A 14,104-nucleotide genomic window follows, 5' to 3' on the forward strand; every position below is an offset into this window, starting at 1 on the left:
CATGTAATATGCATGTTATTCCATCTAGATAGACTGTTCCTTACTTCCTGTCAAACCAAGTGTGCTGCTGAATAACTGAGTCACGGATGTGTATATAAGCTAAATCCTGTGTTCTTATCTTACTCGTGCACACCCACCGTTGACTTAAGGAGGACCAGTATTAAAACAGTGAAGCTGAACATAAGGGTGTTAGAAAAATGGAGTTAATGTTGCCTGTGCCTTATGGCTCTAGAAACTACAGCAAAGCCGTGACCGATGCTGTCAATTCTGTATATTGTCTGACTCAATGATGCTATAATACAAACAACAATCTGAAACAGTTCTTTTTTTCCTCTTTGTTTGTTGTTTAGCTGTTGGCCTTTAAATGTGAACTCTGCTCTGAAAACAGAGTTACGAATTTTCTTATGGTCTCTCCTGCAGTGCATATGAGCACTTCACAAAAATTCCAATTCAGGAAAATTTCCTGCTCTGATACAGTCTTGCAGCATCTCATGGAACTTTGCCAGGAAGTTTCACAGGTACTGATAGCAGAGACGTCAGAATCGGAAATCTGGGATTTGGCTCCATTTGACTCCAAATGGAAGTGCATGTGCTTCAAGGTTGCAGGAAGCACTCAGGTTATTTGCATTCCCTTGTTTGGGTTCCTGCAATCTGTTCCAATCCCTTTGCCACTCCAGCGCTAACGATACTGTCTGTAAGCAGCACTGTGATAGGTACGTTTCCAGAATCACATCTCCCCTTTGCAGTCCCTTCTCTCTCATGCGCAGATTAGTGCTAAAGTTCAGTTTCAGCATCATTACCTTGCTAGCTGCTTTCTCCATTACTGTTTTCTCAGTCAATCAGCTTCATGTGTTAGTGCAGCCTATTGATGTGTTCCTGCTGTTCCTGGTCTTACCAAAGGCCATTTCCCAGCAGCACCAGCTGGCCAGCTTCTTTTTGGTCTCGTCTATGATCATGCTGCAGTGCCTTCATTCGCATGCTGGCTGCATGCTGGAGATCAGAGTCCTCTCTGAAAGCAGCAGAGGAAAAGCCAGGTGCTCGTTGTTTATAAGGAGTGTCTGGCTTTACTTGTAAATTTGGCCTGGAAGGAGTGTGCTCAGTTACGGGTGGGAAGAGGTGTGCATGCCATCTGGTCAGCTCAAAGTATGGTGGGAGACTTGAGTGTCCAAGCTGGAGATACTAACTTATAAAATCTAAAGTCCAAATGCATACAAATCATATTCTATCCTCAGGAACTATGGTGTCCCTCATGGAAAAACCATCTGGTGGTTAAATTTTGCATCCGTGGCTCAAGACATGATGTAGCTAGTGTTTTTTAAAAATAAATCAATGGGACATGGGCAAAAAAAGTAGCTGAACTTCGTTGTGGCTAAAACGTTGGGGAAAAAATCTTGACTGAGGAAGATGCGTAGGATGGATAATTTTGGCTTGCCTCATCAAAAGTCACTGAATTTATGCCAGGTGAATTTGCTTTTACCTGAAAATTTACTAGCAACTAGTAATTAGCAACATCAGTCACACCGCATAAATTTGTTTGTCATGGATTTAAGCGAGAATTGTGTGTTACACGAGGAAAGCATTTGGTCCACAAATTGAAAAGTTTTCTGTCATAACATGGTAAAAAAGATGCTACAACGTATTAGTTTTCTGTGTGAAAAGGTAGGGGTTTTCTAGTATCTAACTTGAAAATTATGTTTGAAAGAAGTTTGTATTAACTGATAATTTCTTATTTTATTTAAGTATCTGAAGAAAACAAGAAACATGGAAGGTCATAAGTAGTAAGTACCTTGAACATTTTTTCTTATTCTAAAGAGCTAATGGTGTTTGGCATGTTGATTTGTCATTGCCTGTGATCACACATTATGTTCTGACATCTAGTATTTATATGAAGTCACTGGTAGACATTCTGTTTAAAAAGAATAAAAATAAAATGTTAAAAACTGCCAAAGAATGGAAAAACAAGTGAATTGACTAGATAGAAAAATAGCATGTTATCAATTTTCTGCTTAACAGAAAGAAGTGTATGAACTGTCGTATTTCAAGAGGTTTATCCGTGATCATCAACTTCAGAATAAAGTACATCCTTCTTTCAGTTATATTTTCTGATTGTTTAACAAAACCTAAATATGTCCATGATTGCTTGACACAAAATCCATTTTAAAAGTTATTGACAAGTGTCTACCAGTAAAAATTGTCCACCAAATGTTTCAGTAATGTGATTGTAAATCTTTCATTATCTTAAGCATAAACATGAGCCAATAAATTCTCTAATTCTGGTGACCTCAAGTGAGGTAGGTATCAAGGCCAGTTGACATCAGATGAATTATGGTGTTTTCTTCACTTGACCACTGAACTGAGATATTGGTTATTTGCACAGCTGTAGCAAAAGTTAAAGCACACAACTAGCCAGACAGCTAGGGTCTTTATACTACCTTGTGAGCGGTTTGATTTTTTTTATTGTTTTTAAAGTAATGCTGTTTTTATTAAACTCTCATATTCTGTTTTCTCATAATGCGGGGGGATCTTCTTATTAGAGGTTGTAGGTTTTGTATTTTAAAGGTGCAGCATATATCAGGTCGATATGGGCTTTGCCTAACTTGATAGGCTGGCTGTTGTCAGAGCGCGTAATAGTTTGCTTGTGCAGAATTCCACATGAAATGTAGTATGTTTTGCATGCGTTGTTTCTTTTGTGCTGTAGCATCAAGAAGGCCTTTGTTTTAATTTTAATTTAATTCATAAATTAAACTCTTGGAACTAATGTTTGGGTAGAATTAAGTGAGTAAATACCTTTGCTTTTAAAGTTTGGGGAAGAAGCCAAGAAGTGCTGTGTAGAAGTGCATTTTGAATCTTGTCCTTGCTTGCTTCCAGTTTAATTTCTTATCATGTCTTTGGTGATGAAGGCACTGTCTCCTAAGTCACTGGTTAAAAATAACTAAAGCAAGTAACAAAACCCTGTGAAACAAACTTCCTTTTCAGGTTAAACTGTGTCACTAGTAACTATGTAGGGCAAATGTGCCACCTTTTTGCGGAATGTGTACCAATAGCTTGTTGTTTCAGAATAGTCATAGTATTTCACAGGATGTGCATATATATATATATATATGTGTGTTTGTGTCTCACTACATGACTTGATGTGTATATAGGGTCTGGAGATCTCTTGGGGTAGCATCCCTGAGCTGTCTGTGTGTTGTGAACAGAGCTAGTGGGCAGTATCTCAGTAATGAACCACAGTTTGTTGCTCCACAGGTGGAGGATATCTTTTTTCAAAATAAACTCAACCTCTTTAATTTTCCTGGAGTACTTAATATAGCAAGTCTTAGCAACTGTTTACTTCTAAAGATCTGCAAAATCACTGCAGCTTTTTATATATGCACATAAGGGAAAAGGCATGTACTTTTGCAGAAATTAATAATGGAGTAACACTTCCTGAAAGAGATCAAGATTTCATTGTAAGGCTATATTTTCTATTAAACCATCTTGGTATGGTTTAAATATTGTGGAATATGGAGTTTGTCTTTAGATTGCACTTTTTATTAGGTTTACTAAAGGAATAATGAATCATCTGTTGTAGAAAATAATCCTTGAAAGAGATTACCTGTTATGCACCCACAATTGTCATGTAGTCATCGCATAAAGATGTGAGCTATCTGTCTTTCCCATAGCATGCTCAAAAGAGATTAGTGTTCTCCTAATTCTTTATTATTCAATTGTAAAAAAGAGAGGACAGGAAGTAGTCTAATTCCATTCATTAAGTGAACTTTGTGAAATCTTGACACTGCTGAAATTGCGTGAAAATTGTTGCCTGCTTAGGTAACTCTGCTACTTCTGTTGAAACGCTGCTATTAGTTACATAAAAATAAAAAGTTGATTCCATGGGCTATAAATCTTTCCATAATATATTGGGAAGAATTCTTCGCAGCTGATTAATTGGCATTACTACATCCTAAAGACATTAAAATTGAAGGCAATGTGTTATTTTCCAAAGTAGGATGGGAAATTTAGTACTAATTTAATTGCTTTGTTATTAATGCATAATGAGGAAATGCGTGTTAGAATATACATGTCTGCATGCAAATGCAGTATTCTTGATGGAGATGTATTAATCTAGTGTGTTAGACTTATTTTATAAGCATCCTACTGAAGTTTTGTAATTTTGTTTCTTAATACTGTAGCAATTATCCAAGGGAATTTTATGACCAATATGCTCAAAGCCAAGAAAAATCTGTGGTCAATAAAATGCAACAGAAATACTGGAAAACGAAACAAACTCTTATAAAAGTTACAGGAAAAAAGGAAGATGAACATGTTGTGGCTTCAGATGCAGATCTGGATGCAAAACTAGAGGTTTGTAATGTTTACATAATGTGTATTCTCTATTTGTTAATTTTTAAAATGTTTTCATTTCCATCAAGCCTCTAATATGTGTACACATAGTATATAATAATGACTGTACATTTTTATCATTATTTTCTTGTATTATCTTTTCCAATTTTTGATAAAAGTACCTGTGTAAATACAGGGAATATAGTGGCATTTGGTAACACAAAACCCCAGGTCCCTGAAATTTTATTTGGAACCTAACATCTCTCATATTTTCAGGTCTGAGGGGCAGGTTTTTTCCTTTTGTTGGCAGGGGGAGGCAGGAGATTGTCCTTTATGCTCGTATCAGTCATTCTTATCCTTTGCTTATATCCGTTTAGGATTATTTTTTTAAATAGTATTTTATAATGTATACAAATGACATTCTTTATACAGTTATGAAATACCACATGTACCAGAAAAGCATGCAGTATACTAAGGAGGAGCAAGATGCATAGTGCGCTCTGCTTTCTGGAGCTTTTGTGCAGATAAGTGTGTTCTGACATGACCCAAGAAGCTGTTTAAAGTCTATAAAGTGTAACTGAGGGAAGGAATCCTGTGGTGTGACAGATAGAGTCCTACTGTCAGTATCCTCAACCCCACTGGAAGAAAAATATTAAGGCTCTACAAATTGAAGAGCTTGAACGTCTTTGACACAAAGCAAAATATAGAGGATGGCCTTCCAAAGTGTAATAATCAAGTTAGTGTCCAGCTAAGTTTTATCAGTATTGTTTAGTTACGTAAGGGTAAAGGTTTTGCCTTAGTGGTTTTCTTGCAGTTTCTTAGAAAATTGTTGACGTACAATTCTCAAGTTATTCACATTTTAGCTGAAATACAAGAAGCTATTTTATAACAAACAAATCTTTGTAGTTCTAGCTATAATAGTGATAACTTATAATGTGATGATTCTAGCTATGGATCTTCATGATGGGTTATAAATCAGGAGTATTGATGTAAAACAAGCTAGAAGGATAGAACAATATTTTATAATTATATCCTGAGTTCCTACTATGCTTACTGTGTTGCAGATCCATCAGGATGCTTTATTAGCTCAGGTGGGGTTGGAAATAGGGAAACTTGTGTTTACCAGATCAAAAACTATAAGCATGTTTTCACTTGGACAACTTCTCAACTGCAAGCTATGCTCTCAGTTTAAAAGACAAGACCCATGTAAATATACAGGAAGTCAAGCAGATGCGAAGGAAGACCGTTACTGTGCCAGTAGTCCATTTTGTTTATATTTGTGTAATGCTTGATACAGTGGCATTTAGGTTTAAGTTACAGGTTGGAAGTTTTAGAGGGACAGACAGGAGGAGTAGTAATTTTTCTATTTCCTGGAAACAATCTCCAAACTCTAGTCAAGACTGACTTTTTTTTCCTGCTGCTTTATAAATTTGGTTAAGAAAACCAGAGTTATGCCGGTAAAAAGTTCAGTTTACATCAGTAACTTGGAAAACAAATGCACGTTTGTTCCACTAGACTTTGCAGTATTTAAAATTCAGTATGCATATTGCCACACATGATAAACATGATGGACACTTTGATAACTTTTGCTCTACTGTGAGTTTTTTTAGAAACAAAGCTTTGTACATCTTTACATATAGCCAAAGATATCAATTAAAAAAAAAAAAACCAACATGACTAGTAGTTTGATTAACTATCAGCTGTTTAGAACAGATCTGTTTCCAAAATTACTTTTGTCTTTATTTTTCTTTTGTAAGTTATGATTGATCTATCTTTAGTTTCAGTGGACAACTTAATTGAAAGAGAAGGACAACTGATAAGGAAAAATTACTTTCAAGCTGGAAAGTTTACTTATTGTTCAAGAAGAATATAGTTATCCCTAATAATTTCTACAAAAATTAAGCTCTTTCTTGTACTTTAATTGCCAATGTTTCTTGCATACACTTACAATTTTTTTTTGTGTATTTTGTTTCAATATCAGCTGTTCCATTCTATTCAGAGAACGTGTATGGAGTTGCTGAAAGCAATTGAACTGTATCAAAAAAGGATTTGTTGTAAGTATGAATAAATACAGTAGTCAAAATGATAAGCAGGTCTACATTATGGAATCATCAAACAAATGAAAAAGTAAAAATTAAAATGGGGAGCTACTAGTTTTGTCCTATTTAAAAATAAAGATAACATTCCTTGCAGGCAGCTAAAGGCAGACTTGCTTATTTGCTTGAAGATCTCCTAGTTCTTAAGTTTTGTATTTGATATATGCAGTGTTAAGTAGTAATAATTGTAGGTGAAATCTTGCTTTTTAAGGTCTGGGTTGTGGGTTTGGTTTGGTTTTTTTTTTCCCCCATTACTTGCTTGGCTTGTTTAAATTCAGAAGTGTTTTGTCTTAGAAATCCTAACTCCGTTCTGAACTGTTTTAATTTTATTTTTTTTAAATCAGGATTGACTCTGAAGAATATTGTGCTTATTACTAGTTTTATAATTAAGCAATCCATGCTATTAAGATGAATTTGATAATGCTGACTTGGCTGTAACAGGTGTACAGTAATTAGTAGCAGTCATTAGTGAGAGACAGGGACCTCATTTGGGAAGTTTCAAACAACAGGTTGAATTAAATGACCTCTAAAGATTCTCTGCAATCAATATTGTTTGATTCTCTGCTGCTGTGATTTCTGGCCTGGAAAATAGAATACAGCTTTGGAGACATCTTTCAATTTACTTTCTTTTGTTGAAAGTTATCCATATTTTCTCAAGTCCTTCCTTTTTTTCTTTTGCTGTCCAAAGAGAGTCAGAGATAATGTTTCAGGATCTGGAGGTAAAATTAGGATACAGAATTGTAGTGTATTGAGTTCGATAAGTGTTCCACAGTAGGAAGTTAAATCTCTGACACAAAGATGTGCATGCAGCACGTTCTACCAGAGTATGCTATGAGTCTGCATTGGATTTGACTGTCAACGTTTGGAAAAATGACAAGAGGACTTCAAGAGATCTTCTTTCATTATATTAGGTCATTCTCCCTATTGATAGTGGGAAGAAATTGGTATTATAGGAGACAGCCGCTTTAGAAGACTGTAATGAAATGTTTTGGTAAGGATTTGAGATCATGAAGACCCATGGTCCCAGTTTGGAAGTAGTCAGCAATTCAGTGTAAAAACACTTTTATTTTTCTTAATGTTCTTTTTTAAAAAACTGTCAGTTAATTTGAAATAGAAATATTTCAGATATTTGAAATTAAATTGAAAAATAGTGTTTCAATTGTGTAGAGTGTTAAAATTGTAAAATAATCTTGTGAAGTAATTTGAAAATAAATGTTCTTTAAAACAAAGTACTAGATTTTTCATATGAAAAATGCATTTCTGTAGTCAAGCATGAAAAATGGAGAGCAAGAGAAAAAGTGAACGAGCTTTGGGTAATATAACTCAGAATTAGCTGCAGTGAAAGTATACTACCAAAGATCAGCTGAGGCAGTCCAGATGGTAAAAAAGGATTAAAAAAAACCAAAACAAAACAAAACCAAAACTGAAGCAAACCAAAAAACCCAAGACTAAAAGATACTATAATCAGGATTGGACCCTTTGTGTAGTCTAACCAACCTAATTCTTTTGTTCCAGAAAGAAATAGCATCTTTCTCCTCTTGTCTTTTGGCACTGATGGAATTTTGTGATTCTTCTTAAGTGTATCAACAAATGTCTCGAGTGAATCAGATCTTCTGTTTACTAAAGGCAGGAATTCCATGAAATTACTTATTTTTGCTGTGCTGCTTCGATTTAGAGTGACTTAACCTATTTGATGTTAGTTTTAAAGGTGTTAGGAACCTATTAAGTAACGTGTTTGACCACTCATTTTTCGTTAGTTCTGTCTCAGGAAGAAAATGAATTGGGGAAATTTCTTCGATCACAGGGTTCTCAGGATAAAACAAGAGCAGGAAAAATGATGCAAGCCACAGGAAAGGCCCTCTGCTTTTCTTCTCAGCAAAGGTATATGTGCTAAAATTACTCTGATTTACAAAGTAGATGGGATAATGATAGTTGATTCACCATTGACGTAGTTTATTTTGCTATTTGAAATGTGTGAGGAGCCAAATGATAGGAAAGTTATTATTGACCAAACCTGCTGTAGTATCGGCAGTATTACTGGCTTGCTCTGCGTAGTTTTGCCTGATCCTTTTTTTGTCTTGCGGACCTGCTGTGTCTGTGTATCTTCAGATCCCCCACCTGTGTCTGTTCGGCTTAGCAGTTCTAAAGGTACAGGTGCATCTGCATGGCCTCTCTAGCAGTGAGGTTGTAAAGGAGCTGATGTTGTGTCTGTGTCCTGCTTGGTGGTGCTTCTCACTCTGCAGAGAAATGCTACAGCAGGTTCATTGTGGAAGTGTCTGGGTCCTGGGAGTGCAGGGAAATGGGTAAAGGAATGCCTTTTTCTGGGCCATGAGGTCTCATACTTCAAGCAGATGGTGGAGAAAGGAGGAGCCTGCATGCCATTTTCTGCTTTAACCTTACACTGTGAAGTCCACCAGGAGAAGATCCTAGATCACCACTGAGCTTGTGTAGGTTGGGTAGGAGCAAATCAGGAAAAAAAAAAAAGATAAGGAATCCAGAGGGACACACATGCACACAAACACATGCTGTTACCCAGAGCCCTTGATGTCTCACTGACCCTGTGTTTGCCCAAAGAGTTTAAAAGTAACAGTACCTGATGGCATTATAAGTATTATGATGCTTTTTTTTAACAGTATTGGGACTATGAAAGTTTGAAATTCACCATCATTTGCAAGGGAAAGTTCTATTGCATGACATTTTACAGGATTTTGGGGGGCTTTTAATTATTGTGATACTTTCCAGCTATAGATTAACAGTTCAGCTGTTTGGCTTCAAATAAAACATCATATACAGAGCACTGATAATTTCATGTTTATCTTGGGCTAGAGTTTGGTCATTAGCACATCCAGTAACGGCCATGAGTAGAATCTTTAAAACGCATGTAAGACACCTTTGAGCAAAAGTGCTGATGATTTGCTTCTTTATAAAGCTTGGCTGTTATAGAAATCCCAGTCTATGACATGTCTACGTAAACTGAATTTTCCTTTGAATGGCTGGGTAAGTATTTGTAGAACGAGAAAAAATTGCGGGGGGAGCCTTACTAAGAAGTTCACATTTTTTTATCTCTCTTACTCAATGCATTTTTAAGGCATCATTTTAAATAAACCCACATAAAAATAAAACCAATTGTCTGTCTGTCTTCTCTTGAGCCATCCTCAAGCTCATGTTGAAGTTGGGACTACTCTTATTTACGTTGCCTGCCAATAGCTAGCTCAGTAGCTGGAGATCAAGAAGACACAATTTGCTGGTTACTGGAGCTGAAATTAGAAATTCTCTGCCTAGGAAGTCCTTAAGTAGCAGGTTAAACTAACTCTGCACTGGTGTGGAACTGATTGAACCCTTTCCAGCGAGGTGGCTGCTCGCAACCAAGAGGAAAGCAGAAGCAGCAGGAGGAAGCAAAGCAAAAGTTGGAGTAATCCTGACTAGTTCTGAGATCCCATTAGGACCCGAAGTGATGGCATAGGGAAGACAACAGTGTCCCCTACTGCCGTTCCAAAGTGTAGTTGTTGGAAGAAACCTGGAAGAAACATCTAAGAAAATGCCTGAATCCTTCCAAGAAAATCAGATAATTATCTACTTGTCAGATGACTTCTTTATTTACATGTACATTTGAAAATTAAAAGGCTAATGGAAGTGCTTTTCATGAGGCTTAACATGACAACCTTGATACATCTGTGTTATGTATCCAGTAGTAAATTACCTCAGGTACATTTTTAGAGTTGGTTACATGCAACTTGTGAAGAGAAATGGTAATAGCCTATATGCAAGCAGCTTGGCTAACTAAAATACATATATGCATTAGAAAAGGTTCCTTTTCCATTCACATGTGTAATTGAAAGTGAATACTTGAACAGGAAGGTTACAAACATAATATTCATACAAAATTGCCCCATTCATGTGTGCCTTCAACCAAGCTGTAGAACCATTTGAACATACAATAGCACTTAAATGAACTATTTTAGCTGCGTATGGTGTTTGGGGTTTTTTTGATTGCTAGTAAAGTGTCAGTAGTTGTATTAATCCATATGCCTTTGTGGAACAACTTCTTTAACATGTACCTCTCCTTCCTTTCTTTCCTTCATGCCTTCTTCCCCCAGATTAGCACTGCGTGCTCCTTTGAGTAGATTATATCAAGAAGTGGAGACTTTCAGATATAGGGCCATCTCGGACACATGGCTGACAGTAAACCGAATGGAACAGTATCGGACTGAATACAGAGGAGCTCTACTCTGGATGAAAGATGTGTCTCAGGAACTGGATCCAGATCTTTATAAGCAGATGGAAAAGTTCAGGAAGGTATGAAGTTTCCTGTAGTTTCCTAGGAGGGGATGCCAGATGAATGGCAATGAAGCATGGTTTTGATTCTTCAGAGGAAGACATAATTCAGCAGCACTAAGGATGCCATTTATTGTAACTAATCTTTTGTGTGTGACAGAAGTCCAATTAATCTGATATGGAATACAGTATCCTTCACAGAGTGGGCTGTAAGGAAAGATACAATAGTAAGAAACAACATTTTTCAGTAGTCTACTCAACTTCAGCCTAAATCTTTATAATTTAAATAATACATGTTTTTGGAGAAGATTATCTAATTTGAAATACTTAACTGTGATGCCTGAATGACTAATGGAAGAAGGTATGTCTACTGTCAGCTGAGGAAGGGAAAGTTGGTTTTGCAAGTAAAAATGCAGAATAACGAGAATGTTGTAGTATCTGCTGCTAAATTTTTGGGTGCAGTTAAAGACCAACGTTTTCAAAATTGGCTATTGTTGGATTTTGGGGAGGAGTTGCAAATTTGGAATTTGTTTTTAAGTTCCTCGTGCAGTTCAGCATGACTCTTGAGCAACTGCTAAACACTAAAACTGCTAAGAATGCAGTCTCCATAAATTATCTTTATTCAGTGTCACTCAAATTTGCTAAACTCCTCCCATCTCAAAGGGCTTCCAAAAATCACAAGTCCTAGGTGGTAGTCTGCAGTTTTCCTACCAGGTGCTACCATAGAATTTGTTTAGATTGATCCTGTCCCAGTCAGTTCAGGAATGCTTATGAGAACTTCACATTTGCAAGTGAGGCTCTAGAGCTGGCTTTGTTAAAAGACTATAATGTTCGATGGCTTAAGCAGTCTGTGACTGAAAGTAGAGATGAAAGATACTTAATTTCAAATTTTAAAAGCTTGAATAAACCATCCTAATGGAAAAAGACTAGCATGCATTTAGGCTATGCCATTTTTTGTAAACTGAAGTGGTGACAATAGCAATTAAGGAAGAGGTGGAACAAATGAAACCCCAGCTAGTCATCTAATCATTATTTAATGCTTCAGTACAGGATATTCCTGTAAGTCTTGTGGCACCAGACATGTATTTTATTATGCCTTGTGGGAAATGTTTATAATGGCAAGTTCTTGCAGGTAAAATAATTGGTATGGTCTTGGACTCAGCCAATTGCTTATGTATAATGTTTAATTTATTAGAAAAACACTTAAAATATGGAATGTTAGAGTGAATAAAGCAGTACTGGTAATGGTCATACAAAATTGATTTACAGCTTTCTTGCAAAACAAACACTACAGAAGGTATAAATTATATAGATGGCAAAGTAATTAAAATAATGTATGCTTTGTACAGTGAGGTGCTGTAGTTAAAAAGTTAGATGTGAAATTTCAACCGTCTTGAGTTGCTTTCCTTCAAGGTCAGCAAAAATAAGACTTTTTTTTTTAAGCTCTCACAAAATTTAGTAGTAAAAATGTGGAAATACTAAGTATTTTGAAATATTTCTAGGTCTGAAATGAGTTCTTTTGTGACATAAAGAAATAATGAATGTAGATTCTAAAGTTCTGTAGTGTTACCTCAGATAGTTTAAAAAAACCCAAAACTTGGAGAGGGTCTTTTGAACCTTTGTTTCCTCCAAGTGGCTGTCAACTGAAAACCTTTCAGATCACGTTGTAACGCAGAGAACAAAAAGGTCTATATTTTGTAGTCAACAAGGTAAAGAAGATCTTTTGAAGGTTTTAACACTTGCAGAAAGTAAACTTTTGCTTTTTTTCATTTTGGGGAAAAAAAAATTTACAAAAATAAAATCCTCAAGCATAATATTCGTAGATAGCTGTTGCTGAACAAGACACAACAGTTTGGTTTTAGTGCTTTACAAATGTAGTAGGCAAACAAAACTAATGGTGCATACTGTAGTCCTAAGTAATTAAAGAAGAGAAGTTATTTTTATTGTCTTTTTGTTCTATTCTTGCTTGCAGATCTTAATTGTGCCATAGTGTGGCAGTGTAATGCTGGGTTTTTAGGGCTTATTTGGGATCTGCAACAACAATTTAAGAAGTCATGCTAGTTTTGTGTTGAGAAATATATCATAATTACTGATGTAAGGTTTTTGGTTCTAAAATATACCATCACTGGAGAGAAGCGTTTGATCTGGAGCTGCATATCTAGTGATACACCAGCAAGCGGTTAATGGAGCACTTGAAAGAACATTTTCTTCAGACCTCTAATTGTAAAAATCCTAAGTATTACTTTCGTAAGCATCTTTTTTATTGCAAGTAAATAGAGCTGGTTTAGTGATCTTTACTGCACGTAGTGCATCAGCAGTATTTATGTCACTTGGTTATAGGACTGTTTTTCAAGTATGTAGCCTTTTATAATGTAATCCTAAATGTATTGTTACATACACAGATATGGTACTTGTTTTTAGAGACCAAGTCTAAATCAATCCAGATGGGTTTTTCATACCTTCCCTTAGAATAGCTCAGGCTAAAAGAGCAGTAGTTGAGTCAGTATTTTCAGACCTGATAAAATCCGAGTTAAAACATTGGCATTTTTGTAGCTCACTCTCAAATCGGTGAGCTACTTGAAAGAGTTTTCTAATGCTATTCTCAAAGCATCAGTCTAAATATGCGAGACTCGGCAATACTGCCACTTTCAAAGTGTCCCAGAACCCTGCAGAACAGCCTTTTTACATTGTTGTATAGACCAAATAGCCCAAGTGCTGATAGTCCCTCAGTATCCTTCCTCTACTTCTGAAAAAGTTAAGCTTTTCCATGCATATCCTGAGAAGGAACATGCTAATGTGCAGTGATAAACTGTAATACCAGGCAACAGCCTCCAATGTGTAGCCTACAGGAACACAGAAGAGACTACTGTTCAATTTTACTTAGCTAAGCTCTCTCAGATGCTCATACAGTGCAATATAGACTTTCTCATCAAACCTAGACATTACAGTGCCACCAATGACAAGTAAAAAGTGAGAGCTGAAAAAATTATCGTGCTCACCTTTAGGCTAACAAAAAAGAAAAATTACATCTGTGACATGGCAGGATATATATCATGCTACATTAATAGAGCAAATTAATCCTTTCTGTATTTGGTTTTTGCTTCCATCATTCTTCTACTCCTGTGCTTCCCCTTCACTCCAAGGCTTGAATCAAAGCTGAAGTATCTTTGTTAAATACCCAGTGGCCATGCTGGGATCCCTGAGACAAGATGCACTGCAGCAGTGTACCGAGAGCTGGGTACCTGGAGGGCTGGGCTCTGTTTCTGCCTGTTGTCTAGTCCTCTCTGCTTTGCCAAAGCTGCTTTCCTAGGCGCCCTGCTTCTGTATGAACCAAACAAAGCTCAGATGGGACAAGGAATAGGTTGAAGCTGTGTAAGGGTAAGGAGTGATGCATGGGCTGGTTGCAGTAG

General features: G+C 36.4%; 1 protein-coding gene across 1 annotated transcript; it reads left to right on the plus strand.

Moving 5' to 3' along the window:
• Positions 1–1,742: 1,742 nt before the first annotated feature.
• LOC104165316 (islet cell autoantigen 1-like) lies at positions 1,743–10,721 on the plus strand. The gene is made up of 5 exons (XM_009704906.1): positions 1,743–1,778; positions 4,173–4,344; positions 6,305–6,377; positions 8,177–8,300; positions 10,517–10,721. The coding sequence occupies exons 1-5, from the start codon at positions 1,762–1,764 to the stop codon at positions 10,719–10,721; spliced, it is 591 nt and encodes a 196-aa protein (XP_009703208.1). The 5' UTR covers positions 1,743–1,761.
• Positions 10,722–14,104: the final 3,383 nt, after the last annotated feature.

This window comes from Cariama cristata, unplaced genomic scaffold, assembly GCF_000690535.1.
Source record: "Cariama cristata isolate BGI_N322 unplaced genomic scaffold, ASM69053v1 scaffold23497, whole genome shotgun sequence".
Classification (NCBI taxonomy): Eukaryota; Metazoa; Chordata; class Aves; order Cariamiformes; family Cariamidae; genus Cariama; species Cariama cristata.